This window comes from Stegostoma tigrinum, chromosome 22, assembly GCF_030684315.1.
Source record: "Stegostoma tigrinum isolate sSteTig4 chromosome 22, sSteTig4.hap1, whole genome shotgun sequence".
Taxonomy (NCBI): Eukaryota; Metazoa; Chordata; class Chondrichthyes; order Orectolobiformes; family Stegostomatidae; genus Stegostoma; species Stegostoma tigrinum.
In genome coordinates, this window is record NC_081375.1 from 53461794 (window position 1) to 53485479 (window position 23686).

Sequence of the window (23686 nt, forward strand, 5' to 3'; positions counted from 1 at the left end):
GTACTCCAGTGTTACACAGTGACAGACCTGTCCCCACTACTGTACCCCAGTGGTATACAGTGACAGACCTGTGCCCCCCAGTACTGTACCCCAGTGTTATACAGCGACAGACCTGTGCCCCCCCAGTACTGTACCCCAGTGTTATACAGTGACAGACCTGTCCCCCCCAGTACTGTATCCCAGTGTATCACAGTGACAGACCTGTCCCCCCCAGTACTGTATCCCAGTGTTAGACAGTGACAGACCTGTGCCCCCCAGCACTGTATCCCAGTGTTATACAGTGACAGACCTGTCCCCCCCCAGTACTGTACCCCAGTGTTATACAGTGACAAACCTGTGCCCCCAGTACTGTACTCCAGTGTTATACAGTGACAGACCTGTCCCCCCCAGTACTGTATCCCAGTGTAACACAGTGACAGACCTGTCCCCCCCCAGTACTGTACCCCAGTGTTATACAGTGACAAACCTGTCCCCCCCAGTACTGTACCCCAGTGTTATACAGTGACAGACCTGTGCCCCCCAGCACTGTATCCCAGTGTTAGACAGTGACAGACCTGTGCCCCCAGTACTGTACCCCAGTGTTATACAGTGACAGACCTGTGCCCCCTAGTACTGTATCCCAGTGTTATACAGTGACAGACCTGTGCCCCCCAGTACTGTATCCCAGTTACAGTGACAGACCTGTCCCCCCAGTACTGTATCCCAGTGTTATACAGTGACAGACCTGTCCCCCCCAGTACTGTACCCCAGTGTTATACAGTGACAGACCTGTCCCCCCCAGTACTGTACCCCAGTGTTATACAGTGACAAACCTGTCCCCCCCAGTACTGTACCCCAGTGTTATACAGTGTCAGACCGAAGCCCACCAGTACTGTACTCCAGTGTTATACAGTGACAGACCTGTCCCCACCTGTACTGTACCCCAGTGTTATACAGTGACAGACCTGTCCCCCCCAGTACTGTACCCCAGTGTTATACAGTGACAGACCTGTCCCCCCCAGTACTGTACCCCAGTGTTATACAGTGACAGACCTGTGCCCCCCAGTACTGTACCCCAGTGTTATACAGTGACAGACCTGTCCCCCCCAGTACTGTACCCCAGTGTTATACAGTGACAGACCTGTCCCCCCCAGTACTGTACCCCAGTGTTATACAGTGACAGACCTGTGCCCCCCAGTACTGTACCCCAGTGTTATACAGTGACAGACCTGTGCCCCCCAGTACTGTACCCCAGTGTTATACAGTGACAGACCTGTCCCCCCCAGTACTGTACCCCAGTGTTATACAGTGACAGACCTGTGCCCCCCAGTACTGTACCCCAGTGTTATACAGTGACAGACCTGTCCCCCCCAGTACTGTACCCCAGTGTTATACAGTGACAGACCTGTCCCCCCCAGTACTGTACCCCAGTGTTATACAGTGACAGACCTGTGCCCCCCAGTACTGTACCCCAGTGTTATACAGTGACAGACCTGTGCCCCCCAGTACTGTACCCCAGTGTTATACAGTGACAGACCTGTCCCCCCCAGTACTGTACCCCAGTGTTATACAGTGACAGACCTGTGCCCCCCAGTACTGTACCCCAGTGTTATACAGTGACAGACCTGTCCCCCGCAGTACTGTACCCCAGTGTTATACAGTGTCAGACCGAAGCCCACCAGTACTGTACCCCAGTGTTATACAGTGACAGACCTGTCCCCCCCAGTACTGTACCCCAGTGTTATACAGTGACAGACCTGTCCCCCCCAGTACTGTACCCCAGTGTTATACAGTGTCAGACCTGTCCCACCAGTACTGTACCCCAGTGTTATACAGTGTCAGACCTGTCCCACCAGTACTGTACCCCAGTGTTATACAGTGACAGACCTGTCCCACCAGTACTGTACCCCAGTGTTATACAGTGTCAGACCGAAGCCCACCAGTACTGTATCCCAGCGTTATACAGTGACAGACCTGTCCCCCCCAGTACTGTACCCCAGTGTTACACAGTGACAGACCGAAGCCCACCAGTACTGTATCCCAGCGTTATACAGTGACAGACCTGTCCCCCCCAGTACTGTACCCCAGTGTTACACAGTGACAGACCGAAGCCCACCAGTACTAAAGTCAAAAAGTCATCATTATCCAGCATAGCCCTTCAGCCTGTTACGTCTGAGCACACCAACAAACACCGAACCACACTAATCTTATTTGCCTGCACTTGGTCCTTGGCCTACCATGCCCGGGCATTTTATGTGCTCATCCCGATGATTCTTAAATGTTGTGAGAGTTCCTGCTTTCTCCACCTTCTTTGGCAGCTCATTCCATATTTCTACCACCATCCAGGTGAAAAGTTCTCTCAGATCTGCTCTGAACAACTTGCTCCTCACCTTAAACCCATGCCCTCCGGTCACCGGGAAGCGATTCTCACAATGCACACTGCCTATGCCCCTCATAATTTTGCATTCCTCAATTAGATATTCCCTCAGCCTCCTCTGCTCCAGGGAAAACCACCCCAGCTGATCCAGTCTTTTCTTATAACTGAGACTTTTCATCCAGGCAACATCCTGGTGAATCTCCTCTGCACTCTCTCCAGTGCAATCATGTCCCTTCCAGGAGTGTGGTGGCCACGAATGCTCACAGTATTCCATCTGTGGCCCAACCAATGTTGTGTAAAATTGTAACAAGACTTCCTTAGTCCCATATCCTATGCCCCTGTCAATGAAGGCAAGCATCCAGTTTGCCTTTTTTACCTTCTGCCTACCTGTGCAGACACCTTCAGAGATCTATGGACTTGTCCATCAAGGTCCCTTTGTTCCTCAGTACACCCTTGGAACGTAACGTTAAGTGTGTATTTCCTTCCCTTATTAGACCTCCCAAAACACATCACACCACACTTATTGGGATTAGATTTCACCTCTCTGCCCAATTTACCAGCTAATCGACATCAGACAGTAGCCTGAGACCATCCACCTTGCTAACAAGAACAGCACCTATTTTCATGTCGTCTCCAAACTTACGAATTATACCCTCTACATTCACATCCCTACTGTTAATGTACATCCCCATTGTTAATGTACATAACAAACAACAAGGGTCCCAGCATCAAACTCTCTAGTACACCGTTTCCCAAAACATTCCACCATCACCCTTTGCATCCCGTTTGTAAACTAACTTTGGATCCAGTTTACCTTGGATCCCATTGGCTCTTACCTTCTGGATCGGCCTTCCATGTGGGACCTTGTCAAAGGCCTGACTGAGACTATGTAAACCATATCAAGTGCACCACCATCATCGATACATTTAATCACCTTTTCAAAACAAACAAGTCAGACAGGATCTCCCTCTAATAAATCCATGTCACAATCCCTGATCAATCCCTGCCTTTCCAAGTATTGATTAATCCTGACCTTCAGAGCTTTTTCCAATAATTTCCCTACCACTGGCATTAGACTAACTGGTCTGTAAACTGCCCTTCTTAAACAAAGGAATCACATTCGCTATCCTCCAGGCATCTGACACTTCACCTGTGGCCAGCAAAGTATTAAGTACCTCCACCAGGGCCCCAGCGATGTCCTCCCTTGCCTCCCTGAACAGCCTGGGATACATCTCATCAGGCCCTGGGGAGTTGTGTACCTGTATGCCCGTTAAAACGCCTATTACCTCCTCCTTATTAATCTCAATGTGCCTCACCATCCCAATTGAAATCCTCAGCCAGCGTGTCGACCTCCTCTGTGAATATTAGAAGCTGCCTATTGAAAGCAATGTTGTCTTTTGCCCTTTTAGATGGTGTGGATGAGGGATGTTTCTGCTCCACCAATGTCTGCCTCATCTTCCAGACGGGCTACTACTATCTGTACCCCTTCAATATTGAGTACAGCCTGTTTGCCTCGGCCATGCTTGGTGTGATGTGGAAGAACGTGGGCAGGTTAATTGAGGAACAGGATCATCCAGCCCACCTCCAACTCCGTTTCCATGGCCTCTTGCTGGGCCCAAGCCTTGGGACAGCTGAGATCCTGATTGGCCTGGCAATCTTTATTCTCTACGAGGTGGAAGTGACGGATGAAGGGGGACAGAGCTGGGCTCTGACTGCCTATTATCTCTTTAACATTGTGGCTCTTGCGCTGACCTCCATCAGTGCCTTGGTGGGCTTCTGCGTGCACCAGTTTGAGCGAAGGGGCATTAACAGAGACAAGAACCCAGCCAGGCATCTGGACATGGCACTCCTGCTTTGGGCAGCTTTGGGCCAGTTTCTCATCTCATACTTCAGCCTGGTGGCCATTGTATCCATCCAACCCTTCGAGCTGCTCAACACCCTGAACCTTCTCTTCTCTATCCTCACCATCGCCCAGCACATTCTGCAGAATGCCTTCATTGCGGAAGGTTTAAGCAGGAAACCATTTGTTGAGGGGAGTCACCCAGATGTCATGACTTCTAACAGTGATGGTCATGCCAACAATCATTGTATCCCAGGGGATGCTATCGCATATTGCATCCAGAACACTCTTTCCCAAATTAGCTCCACCCCATCTGGGATCACCGTTGATCAGGAAACTGTTTCAAGCCATCTGGAGAGTGTGTCCCATATCCAGGAAGGTCAGCATTCTGTCCCCACCAACAGGCTCAGCTCCAAGCGAAGGATACTGAAAGAAGTGTCTGCATTTTTGCTCTTGTCCAATGTCATTGTAAGTTTAAGCACATAAGCTTTTTACAACCTCAGGACGACCAATGACTTTGTTTTCACAGTGTGGTCACTGTCATAGAGGTGAGGGTTAGCAAGATTTTGTAGGTGGTGATTGAGGTGAATGACCTGTCTATCTGTTTCTGAGGAGGGTCTCTCTAAAGGACAGCTAGCTAAATAAACCTTTCTCACCCTTTCCAGTGATTGGCACTGCCTCCTCCTTTTCAACATAGACTTAGAGCAGCACAAGGCCAGAGAGAGGCCGGTCAATCCTTCTAGCCTGTTTGCAATTTAATGAGGTCATGGCTGATTTATGCCTTAACTCCTCAATCTTCAATCCATTTGCCTTACCCAAAAAAGGTTGATCAACTTTGCTCATGATGCTTTCTGTAGACCCTCAGTAGCATGTTTTAGGGAAGGAGTTTCAGATTTCAGGATGATATGTGTTGGGATCTGCACGTTGAAGAGTACAGTAAATTTAGGAAGGAAAGGAACTTGAGGAAAGGTGGAGAGATAATGGGAACTGCAGATGCTGGAGATTCCAAGATAATAAAATGTGAGGCTGGATGAACACAGCAGGCCAAGCAGCATCTCAGGAGCACAAAAGCTGACGTTTCGGGCCTAGACCCTTCATCAGAGAGGGGGATGGGGGGAGGGAACTGGAATAAATAGGGAGAGAGGGGGAGGCGGACCGAAGATGGAGAGTAAAGAAGATAGGTGGAGAGGGTGTAGGTGGGGAGGTAGGGAGGGGATAGGTCAGTCCAGGGAAGACGGACAGGTCAAGGAGGTGGGATGAGGTTAGTAGGTAGCTGGGGGTGCGGCTTGGGGTGGGAGGAAGGGATGGGTGAGAGGAAGAACCGGTTAGGGAGGCAGAGACAGGTTGGACTGGTTTTGGGATGCAGTGGGTGGGGGGGAAGAGCTGGGCTGGTTGTGTGGTGCAGTGGGGGGAGGGGATGAACTGGGCTGGTTGAGGGATGCAGTGGGGGAAGGGGAGATTTTGAAACTGGTGAAGTCCACATTGATACCATATGGCTGCAGGGTTCCCAGGCGGAATATGAGTTGCTGTTCCTGCAACCTTCGGGTGGCATCATGGTGGCAGTGCAGGAGGCCCATGATGGACATGTCATCAAGAGAATGGGAGGGGGAGTGGAAATGGTTTGCGACTGGGAGGTGCAGTTGTTTGTTGCGAACTGAGCGGAGGTGTTCTGCAAAGCGGTCCCCAAGCCTCCGCTTGGTTTCCCCAATGTAGAGAAAGCCGCACCGGGTACAGTGGATGCAGTATACCACATTGGCAGATGTGCAGGTGAACCTCTGCTTAATGTGGAATGTCATCTTGGGGCCTGGGATGGGGGTGAGGGAGGAGGTGTGGGGACAAGTGTAGCATTTCCTGCGGTTGCAGGGGAAGGTGCCAGGTGTGGTGGGGTTGGAGGGCAGTGTGGAGCGAACAAGGGAGTCACGGAGAGAGTGGTCTCTCCGGAAAGCAGACAGGGGTGGGGATGGAAAAATGTCTTGGGTGGTGGGGTCGGATTGTAAATGGCGGAAGTGTCGGAGGATAATGCGTTGTATCCGGAGGTTGGTAGGGTGGTGTGTGAGAACGAGGGGGATCCTCTTGGGGCGGTTGTGGCGGGGGCGGGGTGTGAGGGATGTGTCGCGGGAAATGCGGGAGACGCGGTCAAGGGCGTTCTCAATCACCGTGGGGGGGAAGTTGCGGTCCTTAAAGAACTTGGACATCTGGGATGTGCGGGAGTGGAATGTCTTATCGTGGGAGCAGATGCGGCGGAGGCGGAGGAATTGGGAATAGGGGATGGAATTTTTGCAGGAGGGTGGGTGGGAGGAGGTGTATTCTAGGTAGCTGTGGGAGTCGGTGGGCTTGTAATGGACATCAGTTACAAGCTGGTTGCCTGAGATGGAGACTGAGAGGTCCAGGAAGGTGAGGGATGTGCTGGAGATGGCCCAGGTGAACTGAAGGTTGGGGTGGAAGGTGTTGGTGAAGTGGATGAACTGTTCGAGCTCCTCTGGGGAGCAAGAGGCGGCGCCGATACAGTCATCAATGTACCGGAGGAAGAGGTGGGGTTTGGGGCCTGTGTAGGTGCGGAAGATGGACTGTTCCACGTAACCTACAAAGAGGCAGGCATAGCTGGGGCCCATGCGGGTGCCCATGGCCACCCCCTTAGTCTGTAGGAAGTGGGAGGAGTCAAAAGAGAAGTTGTTGAGTGTGAGGACGAGTTCCGCTAGGCGGATGAGAGTGTCGGTGGAGGGGGCCTGGTCGGGCCTGCGGGACAGGAAGAAGCGGAGGGCCTTGAGGCCATCTCCATGCGGAATGCAGGTGTACAGGGACTGGACGTCCATGGTGAATATGAGGTGTTGGGGGCCAGGGAATTGGAAGTCCTGGAGGAGGTGGAGGGCGTGGGTGGTGTCACGGACATAGGTGGGGAGTTCCTGGACCAAAGGGGAGAAAATGGAGTCCAGATAGGTGGAGATGAGTTTGGTGGGGCAGGAACAGGCTGAGACGATGGGTCGACCAGGGCAGGCAGGTTTGTGGATTTTGGGAAGGAGATAGAAACGGGCCGTGCGGGGTTGGGGAACAATGAGGTTGGAGGCTGTGGGTGGGAGGTCCCCTGAGGTGATGAGGTCATGAATGGTGTTGGAGATGATGGTTTGGTGCTCGGGTGTGGGGTCATGATCGAGGAGGCGGTAGGAGGTGGTGTCGGAGAGTTGGCGTCTGGCCTCGGCGATGTAGAGGTCAGTACGCCATACTACCACTGCGCCACCCTTGTCTGCGGGTTTGATGGTGAGGTTGGGGTTGGAGCGGAGGGAGCGGAGGGCTGCCCGTTCTGCGGGGGAGAGGTTGGAGTGGGTGAGAGGGGTGGAGAGGTTGAGGCGGTTAATGTCTCGACGGCAGTTGGAGATGAAGAGGTCGAGGGAGGGTAGGAGGCCTGGGGGTGGTGTCCAGGAGGAGGACTTGTGTTGGAAGCGGGTGAAGGGGTCAGTGGAAGGAGGGTTGGGTTCCCGGTTGAAGAAGTAGGCATGCAGGCGAAGACGGCGGAAAAACTGCTCTATGTCCGACATCGGACATAGAGCAGTTTTTCCGCCGTCTTCGCCTGCATGCCTACTTCTTCAACCGGGTCGGACATAGAGCAGTTTTTCCGCCGTCTTCGCCTGCATGCCTACTTCTTCAACCGGGAACCCAACCCTCCTTCCACTGACCCCTTCACCCGCTTCCAACACAAGTCCTCCTCCTGGACACCACCCCCAGGCCTCCTACCCTCCCTCGACCTCTTCATCTCCAACTGCCGTCGAGACATTAACCGCCTCAACCTCTCCACCCCTCTCACCCACTCCAACCTCTCCCCCGCAGAACGGGCAGCCCTCCGCTCCCTCCGCTCCAACCCCAACCTCACCATCAAACCCGCAGACAAGGGTGGCGCAGTGGTAGTATGGCGTACTGACCTCTACATCGCCGAGGCCAGACGCCAACTCTCCGACACCACCTCCTACCGCCTCCTCGATCATGACCCCACACCCGAGCACCAAACCATCATCTCCAACACCATTCATGACCTCATCACCTCAGGGGACCTCCCACCCACAGCCTCCAACCTCATTGTTCCCCAACCCCGCACGGCCCGTTTCTATCTCCTTCCCAAAATCCACAAACCTGCCTGCCCTGGTCGACCCATCGTCTCAGCCTGTTCCTGCCCCACCAAACTCATCTCCACCTATCTGGACTCCATTTTCTCCCCTTTGGTCCAGGAACTCCCCACCTATGTCCGTGACACCACCCACGCCCTCCACCTCCTCCAGGACTTCCAATTCCCTGGCCCCCAACACCTCATATTCACCATGGACGTCCAGTCCCTGTACACCTGCATTCCGCATGGAGATGGCCTCAAGGCCCTCCGCTTCTTCCTGTCCCGCAGGCCCGACCAGGCCCCCTCCACCGACACTCTCATCCGCCTAGCGGAACTCGTCCTCACACTCAACAACTTCTCTTTTGACTCCTCCCACTTCCTACAGACTAAGGGGGTGGCCATGGGCACCCGCATGGGCCCCAGCTATGCCTGCCTCTTTGTAGGTTACGTGGAACAGTCCATCTTCCGCACCTACACAGGCCCCAAACCCCACCTCTTCCTCCGGTACATTGATGACTGTATCGGCGCCGCCTCTTGCTCCCCAGAGGAGCTCGAACAGTTCATCCACTTCACCAACACCTTCCACCCCAACCTTCAGTTCACCTGGGCCATCTCCAGCACATCCCTCACCTTCCTGGACCTCTCAGTCTCCATCTCAGGCAACCAGCTTGTAACTGATGTCCATTACAAGCCCACCGACTCCCACAGCTACCTAGAATACACCTCCTCCCACCCACCCTCCTGCAAAAATTCCATCCCCTATTCCCAATTCCTCCGCCTCCGCCGCATCTGCTCCCACGATAAGACATTCCACTCCCGCACATCCCAGATGTCCAAGTTCTTTAAGGACCGCAACTTCCCCCCCACGGTGATTGAGAACGCCCTTGACCGCGTCTCCCGCATTTCCCGCGACACATCCCTCACACCCCGCCCCCGCCACAACCGCCCCAAGAGGATCCCCCTCGTTCTCACACACCACCCTACCAACCTCCGGATACAACGCATTATCCTCCGACACTTCCGCCATTTACAATCCGACCCCACCACCCAAGACATTTTTCCATCCCCACCCCTGTCTGCTTTCCGGAGAGACCACTCTCTCCGTGACTCCCTTGTTCGCTCCACACTGCCCTCCAACCCCACCACACCTGGCACCTTCCCCTGCAACCGCAGGAAATGCTACACTTGTCCCCACACCTCCTCCCTCACCCCCATCCCAGGCCCCAAGATGACATTCCACATTAAGCAGAGGTTCACCTGCACATCTGCCAATGTGGTATACTGCATCCACTGTACCCGGTGCGGCTTTCTCTACATTGGGGAAACCAAGCGGAGGCTTGGGGACCGCTTTGCAGAACACCTCCGCTCAGTTCGCAACAAACAACTGCACCTCCCAGTCGCAAACCATTTCCACTCCCCCTCCCATTCTCTTGATGACATGTCCATCATGGGCCTCCTGCACTGCCACCATGATGCCACCCGAAGGTTGCAGGAACAGCAACTCATATTCCGCCTGGGAACCCTGCAGCCATATGGTATCAATGTGGACTTCACCAGTTTCAAAATCTCCCCTTCCCCCACTGCATCCCTCAACCAGCCCAGTTCATCCCCTCCCCCCACTGCACCACACAACCAGCCCAGCTCTTCCCCCCCACCCACTGCATCCCAAAACCAGTCCAACCTGTCTCTGCCTCCCTAACCGGTTCTTCCTCTCACCCATCCCTTCCTCCCACCCCAAGCCGCACCCCCAGCTACCTACTAACCTCATCCCACCTCCTTGACCTGTCCGTCTTCCCTGGACTGACCTATCCCCTCCCTACCTCCCCACCTACACCCTCTCCACCTATCTTCTTTACTCTCCATCTTCGGTCCGCCTCCCCCTCTCTCCCTATTTATTCCAGTTCCCTCCCCCCATCCCCCTCTCTGATGAAGGGTCTAGGCCCGAAACGTCAGCTTTTGTGCTCCTGAGATGCTGCTTGGCCTGCTGTGTTCATCCAGCCTCACATTTTATTATTGAGGAAAGGTGGAGGTGGTTCTGTTCATTAATGATGAGATTAGCACTGTAGAAATGGATGACCTAAGCTCAGGAAATCAGAAAGTGTTTGAATAGAAATGAGAAATGATTTATCAAAGACATTGTGATGTATATGCCTCTTAACAGGAAGTAAGTTTGTACAATGAACGTAAAGACATATCTTTTCATTTGTCCATGTTTATACTTGTGAACTGAAATCGGCAAAGGTCTGTCTTAAAAACTAGGGATTATGTGAGGGGTTGCTACAGCTTTTAAAAGCAAGTTAGTGTAACTCATTGTGAGTGGAGTTTACACTGCTGCTGTTTTGAAGTAGTGGGCAAAGTTGGTTGCAAACAGGCTGGTACTGGGACAGCATGCAAAGTGAGATTTAGCCAACATTATTAGCTGATTCATTTGTGGAGTTGTGGCTGATTGTGGATGACAATGACTGTCCACCTTTCAACAATGATGTGATTGGCTCTTGGCTTACTGACTAAACTGTCTGTGGGCGTGATACAACCAGAAGCCTTTGGATCTCCAGGAGGGGAGGTGGTATGTCTCTCTGAAGTAGAAAATATCCAATTGGGCTGAAGGAAGCCAGTTTATTTTGTCTCACCAGTTGCCATAAGCTGTTGCTTTTACCAAAAAGTCAGAGACTTCATAAGTTGTGAACCAGTTGCTCTGTGCCTCAAAGAACAAAGATCAAAGAATGATACAGCACAGGAACAGGTCTTTCAGCCCTCCAAGCCTGCACCAACACATTTTGACCTTCCATACCAACAATGCCTTCACTTACAGGATCCATATCCCTCTCTTCCCTTCCTATTCATGTATTCATCCAGGTGTTTCTTGAATGTTGCCATTAGGTCTGCTTCCACCACCTCCTCTGGCAGCGTGTTCCAGGCACTCACCACCCTTTGTATGAAAAATGTGTCTTACACATCTCTTTTAAACTTCCCCCCGCACTCTTTGAACCTGTGTCCCTTAGTAATTGACGTCTCCACCCTGAAAAAGAGCCTCATATTTTCCACTCTGTCCATGCCATTCATTATCTTATAAACTTCTATCAGGTCGCCCCTCAACCTCCTGTGTTCCAGTGAAGACAAACCAAGTCTATCCAAACTTCCTTCATATAAAATTCCCCATACCAGGCAACATCCTGATAAACCTTTCCTGTACCCTCTCCAAAGCATTCACATCCTTCTGTGAATGTGGTGACCAGAACTGTGCACAATAGTCCAAGTATGGCTCAACTAAAGTTCTATAAAGCTGCAGCATAACTTGTCTATCCTTGTTCTCAATGCCCCTTCCAATGAAGGCAAGCATCCCATAACCCTATTAACTACCTTATCTACCTGCGCTGCCACCTTCAGTGATCTATGGACCTGTACACCCAGATCCCTCTGCATATCAATGCTCCTTAGGGCTCTGCCATTCACTATATAATTTCCACCTGTGCTTAACCTTCCAAAATGCATCACCTCACATTTGTCTGGATTACACTCCATCTGCCATTTTCCTGCCCACACCTCCAACTGATCTACATCCTGCTGTATCCTCTGATAATTCTCCTCACTATCCGCAATTCCACTAACCTTTGTATCGTCTGCAAACTTACCAATTAGACCAGCCACATTTTCCTCCCTATCATTTATGTAGATCACAAACAGCGGCGGTCCCAGCACTGATCCCTGTGGAGCACCACTAATCACAGCCCTCCATTCCGAAAAGCTTCCTTCCATCACTGCCCTGTCTCCTATGACCAAGCCAGTTTTGTATCCCTCTTGTGAGCTCACCCGATACCATGTGACTTTACCTTTTCTACCAGTCTGCCATGAGGGACCTTGTCAAGGCTTTACTGAAGTAGACAACATCAACTGCTTCTCCCTCATCAATCATCTTCATCACCTCCTCAAAAAACTCGGTCAAGTTAGTGGGGCAAAACCTCCCCCGTGCATAACTATGATATCTATCTCTAATAAGTCCTTTTGCTTCTAAATGCACATAGATCTTATCCCTGAGAATCTTTTCCACCAATTTCCTGACCACCATTGCGAGGTTCACTGAGCATTAATTTCCAGGATTAATCCTTTTAAAAATTGGACAACATTGGCTATTCTCCAGTCGTCTGGGACTTTACCTGTGGCCAAAGAGGACACAAAGATGTCTGTTAATGCAACAGCAATTTGTTCTCTTGCCTCCCTCAATATTCTGGAATCGATTCCATCAGGACCTTAATACTTTTTAAGATGCACAACACCTCTTCCTTTTTAATTGCGACTTGGACGAGAAACTCAACACTTCCCTCTGAGACCATTCTCTACCAATTCTTCCTCTTTGATGAATACCATCCCAAATTTGTTTAGGACCTCACCTGTCTCCTCTGGCTCTACACACAGATTCCCTCCTTTGTCCTTATGTGGGCCAACCTTTTCCCTTGCTACACTTGCTTTTTATACAAGGATGGAAAGCCTTGGGTTCTCCTTAATCCTGTTTGCTAACTACTTTTCATTACCCCTTCTAATTCCTTGATTAAATTCTTTCCTACTTTCCTTGTATACATCAAGGCCTTTGTCAGTTCCCATGCTCCTGGACCTAATGTACACTTCCTTTTTCTTTCTGACCAAGGTCATAACATCCCTGATAATCCAAGGTTCATGTAACTTGCCATACCTATCCTTCATTCTCGCAGGAACGTGATGCTCCTTCCAATTGAAATACTCTCACGTGTCTGATGTGGATTTACCCTCAAACAGCTACCTCCAATTAAAATTCTCTAGTTCCTGTCTAATATCGTTGCAGTTCACCTTCCCCAATTCACCCGTGGACTGCTGTTCTCCCTCTCCATGAGTATATTCAAACTCACAGTACTATGGTCACTTTCCTGAAATGCTCCCTCACCAAAACTTCACTCATCTGGCCAGGCTCATTTCCCAAAACCAGGTCCAGCATAACCTCTGCCCTGGTTGGACTGTTTACATACTGTGTCATGAATCCCTCCTGAATGGTCCTTACAAATTCTGCCCCATCCAAGCCCCCAGCACGTAGTGATTCCCAGTCAACATCGTGGAAGTTAAAATCACCACAACAACCCTGCCATTTTTACATCTTTTTAAAATTTGTCTACATACTTTGTCCTGTACCTCCCACTGGCTGTTAGAAGCCTGTAGTACACCGCTAGCTTTGTGATTTCACCTTTCCTATTCCTGAGTTCTACCCACATTGCCTCGCCACATGAGTCCCCTGATGTATCCTCCCTCAGTACAACTGTGAGATACTCCTTTACCAATAATGCAACTCCCCCACCTCCCTTACCTCCCGTTCTATCGCACCTGAAACATCTAAATCGTGGGACATTCAGCTGCCAGTCCTGTCCCTCTTTCAGCCAAGTATCTGTAATTGCAATAATGTCACAGTTCCAAGTACTAACCAAAGCTCTAAGTTCGTCTACCTTGCCTATTATACTTCTTGCATTGAAACACATACATTTCCAGCCACCACCCCTGCCTGTTCTTATTCTTAGTAATGTTTGCCTTGGTTCCTACCTCTCCCTCAATTTCTGCATCTAGTGGCCTACTCGTCTAGTTCCTATCCCCCTGCCACACTAGTTTAAACCCTCCCCAACCACTCTACCAAGTATTTCCCCAAAGACATCAGTCCTGATCCTGCCCAGTTTGTACAGGTCCCACCTCCCCCAGAATCGGTCCCAATGCCCCACGAATCTGAAACCCTCCCCCTCACATCGCCTTTTTCTGAGTAGCTGTTGACACTGATATAATATATCCTGAAATAACTAACTTTGAGATCCTACATTTCAACTTTTTTCCTAGTTCTCTATATTCTGCTTTTAGAATTTCATTCCATTTTTTTTACCTACACCATTAGTACCGATGTGTACCATGGCCACTGACTGTTCACCCTCTCCCTCCATAATTCTCTGCAACTGCTCTGACATCCAGGACCCTAGCACCAGGGGGATAACACACCTTCCTGGACTCTCATTTGTGGCCATGGAAATGCTTTACTGATTCCCCTTTCAATTGAATCCCCTACAACTATAGAAATTCTATTCCTTTCTCTCCATCCTTCTGCAGCAGAGCCAAATTTGGCCATGAGTTTGGCTGCTGCTGTTATCCCCTGAGAGGTCATTCCCCTCAACAGTATCCAAAACAGTACATCTGGTTTGCAGGGGAATAGCTGCAGGAGATTCCTGCTTGCTGAACATTCCTGCTCTGCCTGGTGGTCACCCATTTCCTTCCAGCCTGTGGAGTCTGAATCTGCAGTGTGACCACCTCTCTGTACATGCTATCCATGACACTCTCCACCGCACTAACATCCATAGATGCTGATATTCTATCTCCTCTCTGAGCTTTGCTTCTTCCTTTTGTTTTGGTTCAAGGAGGAAGGAGGGATGGAAACACTATGGTAATGTGGTGTATGGAGGAAAACTGTTCCTTGACAATAGGTTCTGCCGTGATACCCTTCACACCCAGAGTCCACTCCCAGGAAGTTTGAGGAGCACTGTTCTGACAAACCAAACGGATCAAGGACACTAAGATGAGTGGTATAGCAAAGAAGACTCTGAAAGTTTGCAGAGCGATCCAGATAGTTTAAGAGAGTGGGCAAAGATCTTTAAGATGGAACACAATGTTGATAAATGTGAAGTCATCATTTTGATAGGAATAATAGTAAAAGGGACTATTACCTGAATGGTAAAAAAAATTGCAGCATGCTGCTGTGCAGAGGGACTTGGGTGTGCTTGTGCATGAATCACAGAAGGTTGGTTTGCAGCTACAACAGGTAAGTAAGAAGGAAAATAGAATTTTGTCCTTCTTTGCCAGAGGGATTGAATTTAGAAGAAGGTTATGCTGCAGCTGTATTGGGTGCTGGTGAGGCCACACCGGGATTGCAATTCTGCCGAGAAAGGATTTACTGGCACAGGAGGCAGTGCAGAGGAGGTTCACCAGGTTGTTTCCGGAGCTGAGAGGTTTGGCTTATGAGGACAGACTGAGTAGACTGGATTGTATTCATTGGAATCTAGAAGAATGAATGGGGATCTTACAGAAACATATAAAATTATGAAGACAGGAGATAAGATAGAAGCAGGAAGGATGTTTCCACTGGCGGGTGAAACTGGAACAAGAGGGCATAGCCTCAAAATTAGGGGAGAACTGAATTGAGGAGGAACTTCTTCACCTAAAGGGTTATGAATCTGTGGAATTCCCTGTCCAGTGAAATAGCTGAGGCTTCCTTTAACTGTTTTAAAATTAAGACAGATCATTTTTTGAACAGTAAAGGAATTAAGGGTTATGGTGAGAGGGTGGGTAAGTGGAGCTGAGACCATGAAAAGATCAGCCATGATCTTATTGAATGGTGCAGCAGGCTCGAGAGACCAGATGGCCCACTCCTGCTCCTGGTTTTTAAGTTCTTGTTATCAACTCGGTGACCTCTGCCAACAGGGTCCATTGAAGAGCCTTCTGAGGGCTTCTTTCCCTACAACTATAACACTAATGTCTTGTTTCTTTTTCTGTCTGTATGTGTGTGTAGGGGAGTGAGTATATAAAGGGGTTACAGTTTTAGCCAGTGGTAATACATTGATTATTCATGAGAGTTTGCTTATAGAGTCAGAAAGCCATAAAGCTGTATAGCATGGAAACAGATGCTGCAGTCTAACTCATCCACGCCAACAAATATCCTAAATTAATCCAGTCCCATTTGTCAGCATTTGGCTCATATCTCTCTAAACCCTTCTTACTCATATACCCATCCAGATGCCTTTTAAATATAGTAACTGTACCAGCCTCCACCACTTCCTCTGGCAGCTCATTCCATACACACACCACCCTCTGTGTGAAAATGTTGCCCCTTCGGTCCCTTTTAGATCTTTCCCCTCTCACTTAAACCTATGACCCTCAAGTTTTGGACTCCCTTACCTTGTGGTAAACACCTTGCCTACTTAGCCTATCCATGCCCCACATGATTTTACAAACCTCCAAATGATCATCCAACGTTCTAGGGAAAATAATCCCAGTTTATTCAGCCACTCCCTGTAGCTCAAACCCTCCAACTCTGGCAACATCCTTGTAAATATTTTCTGGACCCTTTCAAGCTTTACAACATCCTTCTTATAGCAGGGAGACCAGAATTGAACGCAGTATTCCAAAAGTGGCCTAACTGATGTGTCCTGTACAGCCGCAACATGACCTCCCAACTCCCAATTCAATACGCTGACCAATGAAGAAAGTATGCTTAATGCCTTCTTCACTATCCTATCTACCTGCAACTCCAATTTCAAGGAACTATGAACCTGCACTCCAAAGTCCCTTCGTTCAGCAACACGCTCCAGGAGCTTACCATTAAGTGTATAAGTCATAGCCTGATTTGCCTTTCCAAACTACGGCACCTCAGTCAGTGACCTCAGCTCACTGCTCGCTCTCCAGACTGCCATCTTGGACAGTGATAGCTCAGGGTCTGTTCCATGGGCAGTGCTCACACATGCACACCTCGCATCCACCACGTGCCGGCCTCACTGCACAATTTTGGCACCAATGTCAATGATCCATTTACAGTCTACATCTGCAATGCCATGCTACACTTCGCATTGCACTAGCACCTCTCACTGTAATGCTGCTGCCAGGCCCTCTGCACAGGCTCAGGTCATCACTTTATGGATTGGACCAGGCAGCATCTCAGGGCTATAGAGTTACATACTTATCACACGCTCACTTCTTGCTTTCCTGGACACTCACACAATCCCAGCTTGGTCCTGTCTTTTATTGCTCTGACTCCCGCAGCCTCACTCAGGGCCGCGGGTCTGCCAGTCTGTCCAGTGGGCCAGGGCCAGTCCAAAGAGTTATCAGTTGTCAGGTCAGCCATCATCTAGAGCTGGATCAGCCAAGGTCAGACCTGGGAGGTTCAGTGGAGTGAAAGTTATGTGGTGAGGATCATCGGGGGTCGTGGCTATGGGAGGGAGGGTGGATGGGAACTCAGTGTTGGGGACTAGAGACAGCAACCAGGGAGACAAATGGTGAAGGGGGATCTTTCAATGTAATAGGGACAGGCAGTAGAGAATGGGAAAACATGGGATAATAGGCAGGGGCAGGGGAATATGGCTATTGACAGACAGCAATACGGTGTGCAGGGCAGGGAGGGTTGGGGGGTGCACCTCATGCTGGAGGGAGGAGGTAGGAGGAAGCAGTAGAAATGAGGCTCAGGGGCTGAGGGTAAGAGTTACACTCACAATGCTGGGGGGTGGGGGCTGGGCATGGGAAAATGGGTGATCCAGTGGGGGAGAGTGAGATGGATATGGAGGTATGGGGGAGGGAGAGGGGTGTGGGGGCAGGGGAGAGAGATGGATATGGAGGTTTGGGGGAGGGAGACGGGTGTGGGGCAGGGAAGGGAGATGGACATGGAGGTATGGGGGAGGGAGAGGGGTGTGGGGACAGGGGAGAGAGATGGATACGGAGATTTGGGGCAGGAAGAGGGGTGTGGGGGTGGGGTGGGGATGGCTGTGGAGGTTTGGGGAAGTGAGAGGCATGTGGGGGCGGGGTGGGGATGAACGCGGAGGTTTGGGAGTAGAAGAGGGGTGTGGGGGCAGGTGGGGATGGATGTGGAGGTTTGGGGGAGGGAGAGGGGTGTGGCGGCAGGGTGGGGATGGACTTAGAGGTTTGGGGATGGAAGAGGGGTGTGGAGCGGGGTGGGGATGGACGTGGAGGTTTGGGGAAGGGAGAGGGGTGTGGAGGCGGGGTGGGGGTGGAGGTGGAGGTTTAGGGGCTGGGGTTGAGTCCCTGATGAGCCGGCTGAGCCTGGGCAACACAATCTGAATTGTGACCATAGTCTCCCCATTCCTAAAGGTGTAATGTGATTGGATAATGGCTGTGTGCTCCTTCAAGGGGCAATTACATCAATCCTGCTCCTGAATGCTGAAATTATCTGTAATGACAGGTTTAAACATAGAACATAGAGCAGTACAGCACTGTACAGGCCCTTCGGCCCACAATGTTATGCTGAACTATTATCCTACTAAGATCAAACTACCCTGCATACCCTACATTTTACTATCCTCCTATCCAAGAGTCGCTTAAAAGTCTCTGAAGTATCTGACTCCACTCCCACTGCTGGCAGCGCATTCCACACACCCACCGCTCTCTGTGTGAAGAACCTACCTCTGACATCTCCCCTATACCTTCCTTCAATCACCTTAAAATTAGGCCCCTCGTAACAGTCATCCTTCTTCGCTCCAGTGAGAAAATCCCTAGCTCCCTCAACCTTTCCTCATAAGAGTTGCCCTCCAGTCCAGGCATCATCCTGGTAAATCTCCTCTGCACCCTCTGTAAAACCTCCACACCTCTCCTGTAATGAGATGACCAGAACTGAACACAATATTCCAAGTGTGGTCTAACCAGAGTTTTATAGAGCTGCGGTATAACCTCATGGCTCTTAAACTCAATTTCCCTGCCAATGAAAGCCAACACACCATACATCTTCTTTACAACCCTAAAAACTTGGGTGGCAACTTTGAAGGATCTATGGACATGGGCCCTAAGATCCCTATGTTCCTCCACACTGCCGAGAATTATGCCATTACCCCTGTATTCTGCATTCAAATTTGACCTTCCAAAATGAACCACTTCACAATTTTCTGGGTTGAATTCCATCTGCCACTTCTTTGTCCAGCTCTGCATCCTGTCAATATCCCATTGCAACCCACAGCAGCCCTCCACACTGTCCACAACTCCACCAATCTTCATGTCATCAGCAAACTTACTAACCCACCCTTCCACTTCCTCAGAGATAATGGGAACTGCAGATGCTGGAGAATCCAAGATAATAAAATGTGAGGCTGGATGAACACAGCAGGCCCAGCAGCATCTCAGGAGCACAAAAGCTGCCAAGCAGCATCTCAGGAGCATAAAAGCTTGGCCTGCTGTGTTCATTCAGCTTCACACTTTGTTATCTTCCACTTCCTCATCCAAGTCATTCATAAAGATCACAAAGAGCAGAGGTCCCGGAACAGATCCCTGCAGAACGCCTGTTGTGCACGTGTGTGTGCGCATGTTTGTGTGAGAGAGAGAGGCAGTGTGTATGTGTGTGTGTGAGAGAGTGTGTGCCTATGTATGCGTCTGTGACTGTGTGTGTGTGTGTGTTGTGTGTGTGTGTGTGTGTGTGCGTGTGTGTGTGGGCAACGTCTGACTGCGTGGGCTGTAAATGCTGCTCACACCAACTGTGAGCAATGCCTTCGGTGATTGCAGAGTGAAGTCCATTATCTCTGTGAAGCAGTAATCCAGGGTGACCTTAAAGAGACCTCTCTGGAACACATTGCACAGTGCTGATACAAGACCTCCTGGTGTGCACAGGGGCCTGCAATCAATTACATCTCTAATCTCCAAGGCTCGCTGACACGCAGCGCTGCCTTTAGTGGGTGATGTGGGGCTGGGAGGAAAAGGCATTAATCGTGCTCACTAGTTTTGCAGCCAATCATTTGCCACGTGATTGGTGATGCATTCATCAGAATAAGATCCAATCTGATATTGTCAATAGGCGTCAATGCTCGGCCCTCCGTGTCAGAACGCTCCATGTCCCACTGCATTGAGGAACATGTGAAGCCTTCATTTGTAAATGGGGTGTAGTCTGGTTGCTGCATAGCTAAGGGCCTTCCCTGGTTCTTCTGCTGACCACGTCCCGAAACAGGCTGAGCCCAGGCCCAACAGGCCTGCTGGTTGCTATTGCTGTGATGTATTGGAGGTGCAGGAATGTAGCAGGGGAACCATGCAGCAACACACCCAGAACTGCAGTAACATCCAGCAGAACATGAGCAGTGTCACCACAAAGAGGTCACAGCAGAACAGCCCCTCAGGAGGTACAGGGAGGGCCTGTCCGCGGTGGTATTTCCTGCAGCTGAGCGAGGGGCAGTGCCACTACAGGCTGTCCCAGGGTACAGTGACTGAGCTGTGCCTGATGTTGCAAACCATGTAGCGGGGTGGCCATTCTATCCCTGCAGAACTTTTCTGTGACTGACTCGTTCTAGAGAGCCACTGGGGGAACCGTTTGGAATCTCTCAACAGGCCACCCACAAATGTATCAAGGCTGTGAGCCATTTGTGCCAGATCACTTCATCTTGTTTCCCCCTGTGATGGGGTCAGTGCTAGACAGGAGGGTTCAGTAAGGTAGTTGCCTGTGGAGGAAGTGGGGGCATAGGGTTTGTCTCACCTCACAGAGAGGACCAAAGGAGCGGAGTCCATCCATAGGAAAGGGCTCCACCCCCGTCAATGAGCAATAAATCTGCGAACATCTCTCCAAAGTATTACAGGTCTATGCAAGATTCCATGCAAGCTGCCATGAGATCTATATCCTTGAAAACTCTCAGGCTCCCCCCATGTTGGTGGGACCAGGATGGTTAGTGAGAAACAAAATGTACCCTCTGTGACCGCAATTGGTGACTCCTTTACACAGAACGCGTTGGAAATGACGCAAAATAATTTCTAGTAAAACTCAGCCTGAGCTAACTCTATGAACATATATCCTATGGATAGTGACTCTAGGGAATTAATCATGGAAGTTAAGGAAATGGCTGATGGATTGACGAGGTATTTTGCATCAGTTGTCTCCTATTGCGTACAGTTCTGTTTGCCACACTATGGGAAGGATGTGGAGGCTTTGGAGAGGGTGCAAAAGAGGTTTACAGGAATGTTGCCTGGACTGGAGGAATTGGACGAACTCGGATTATTTTCACTAGCGCAGCGGAGGCTGAGGAGCAACCTGATGGAAGTATTTGGAGATGCATGGATTAGGTGGAGAGTCAGAGTCTTCTCCCCAGGGGAGAAATGTCAAATACTAGGGGACAAATGTTTAAGGTGAGATGGGGAAAGTTTAAAGGAGATGTGTGAGGGGACTTTTTTACAGAGAGGGTGGTAGGTGCCTGGAACGCCCTGCCAGAGGAGGTGGCAGAAGCAGATCCAATGGCAGTATTTAAGAGGCATTTAGACAGACACATGAACAGGCAGGAAATAGACAGATACAGACCATGTGCAGGCAGGTGGGATTGGTTTAGAATAGCATCATGGTTGGTATAGACATGCTGGGCCGAAGGGTTTGTTCCGTTGTTGCACTGTATAACATCCCAGAAGCAGCAATAAATCAGAAAGTGGAAGACGGGGGGAACAAAATCACAATCACCTGAGAAGTTACAGAGTAAATTACTGAAACTGCCAAGTGCCTGGTCCTGATGGGTCTCTAGGGTCTTATAAGATGAAACTCCAGAAATAGTCGATACAGAGATTCAATTGGATTGAAGAAAGCAAACACAACTTCTTTATATTAAAAAAGGAGGGAGACAGAAAGCAGGATGCTCCAGGCCAGTTAGCTTAATATCTGTCAGAGAGAAATGCTCAAAGCTAAAATACAAGACAACATCGAAAGACTCAAGCAAATCTGGAAGAGTCACAGTGGTTTTGTCAATGGTTATTGTGAGGGGAATTGAATACAGGTGTATGGAGGTTACACCTCAGTCATACAGGGCATTGGTGAGAACGTGTCTGGAGTACTGTGTACAGGACTGGTCAGCCTACTTACACAGGGATGTTAATGTGTTCTAAATAGTTCAGAGGAGGCTTATTAGGCAAATACCTGTGGAAAAGTTGGATAGATAGCTCTTGCATCAGTTGGAATTTAGAAAAGTTAGACATGACTTGACTGAAACATATAAGATCCTGTGAGGTCTGACAAGGTGGATGTGAGGAGGATGTTTTCTCTTTTGGGAGAATCTAGAATAGGAGTCACCTGTTAAAAAATCAAGGACTGCCCATTTAAAATAGAGGTTAGGCAGAGGGTGAGTCTTTGTGACTCTTTTCTGAAAAGACAGTGGAAGCAGTGTCCTTGATATTTGTGAGGCAGAGTCGGAATAGACTCTTGATGGACAAGGGCCCTGGCAGGTTCTCAGGTTAAACAGGATTTGAGGTTCAATCAGATCAGCCTTGGCTGTATTGAATAGCAGAGCAGGTTCGAGGGGCTGAATGGCCTACATTTACCCCTGGTTTGTATGTATTTCTACCATGGCCTAATCCCTCATATCTCTCTAACATCCTCCTCATCCATTCTCCACTTCCTTTGCCCCGCTGCCAGCAAACCTTCCTTCAACTCTCAGAGTTCCGGAGCTGTGGAATTCCATGTTCAAACTTCTCCGCTTCACACCCTCTCTCTGGTTTCCTTCAGCACCCTCTTTGAGAAAGATTGAACTCATTTGGCCTCTGGTATTCTTAAGTGATTTGCATCTAATAAAAAGTTGTGAAGCTCTTTTGGAGGTTCTATGGTGTTGAAGAGGTTATCTAAATGTAAATTTTTCCTGAGGGAAGCCCATTAATTTGAGTTTTGTCTGTAGAAATGTAGGGAACCAGGTTATAGTGGGTTAGATGAGAGAGATTACCTCAGGGCTTATCCTGGACTGCTTTTTCTGAGGGTTAGCAGGATTTTGAATTTTTAATTTGTTTCCTTAGTTTTGGATCCTGCCAGCTTTTGGGGCTCGACCACATTTCGCGAATGGTCTTGAAGAAAAGTTTTACGGTTTTCAACTCTGGGCAACTGTCGTCAATATTGGCCTTCCATTGGGAATCTTCTACAGGATGCATTCAGCTACCTGCCTGCTTGAGGTCTACCTCATTTCTTAGAACAGATACAAGAGATTCATCAAAAATCAGCTTCAGCTCACGGTCTGACCTGGTGCAAAACCAAAGGCAATTGGCAAAACCTTGGCATAGCGACCTTGAAAAAAGGAGCAGGCCATTCGGCCCTTAGAGCCTGGTCTGCCATTCAATATGAACATGGCTGATAAACCAACTCACTGTTCCCGCTCTACCCCTTTCCCTTCCATCCCTTTAGCCCTAACTCTTCTTGAAAACATTCCATTTTTTGGTTCAACTGCTTTCTGTGGCAGGGAATTCCACAGACTCTCGGTGAAGACATTTCCCCATATCCCAGTTTCCTGTGACCCTTAGTTCAGGACTCCCTACTCATCAGAGCCATCCATTCTGCATTTACTCTGTCTCCTCCTGTTCGATATATATTTCTATGAACCTGATCCCTCCAGGCTCCAGTGAACATTGTCCTAACTGAACCAGTCGCTCTCCACACATCAGTCCCGCTATCTCAGGAATCAGTCTGGTGAATTTTCATTGCACTCCAGCAATGGTCTGAACATCCTTCCTCGGATGAGGAGTCCCAAACTACTCACAGTACTCCAGGTGTGGTCTCTGTCCAACTGCACCAAGACATCCCTGCTCCTGTACTCGAAATGTCTTGCTATAAAGGCCAACACACAGACTGAGGAAAAGCACAACACTTCTGACAGCAGGATTTTTCTCTATTTTTTCAGAATCAAAGTGGCCA

At 49.6% G+C, this 23686-nt stretch overlaps 1 protein-coding gene across 1 annotated transcript in view; it reads left to right on the plus strand.

Annotated features, from left to right (window-relative positions):
* The window catches only part of LOC132210862 (proton channel OTOP2-like), a 61289-nt gene extending 38321 nt beyond the window's left edge, over positions 1 to 22968 (plus strand). Inside the window, exons 6-7 of the mRNA XM_059653559.1 lie at positions 3766 to 4664; positions 22798 to 22968. Of these exons, the coding sequence (XP_059509542.1) occupies positions 3766 to 4664; positions 22798 to 22968 (1070 nt within the window). The remainder of the gene's footprint in view (positions 1 to 3765; positions 4665 to 22797) is intronic.
* The last annotated feature ends 718 nt before the right edge of the window (positions 22969 to 23686 follow it).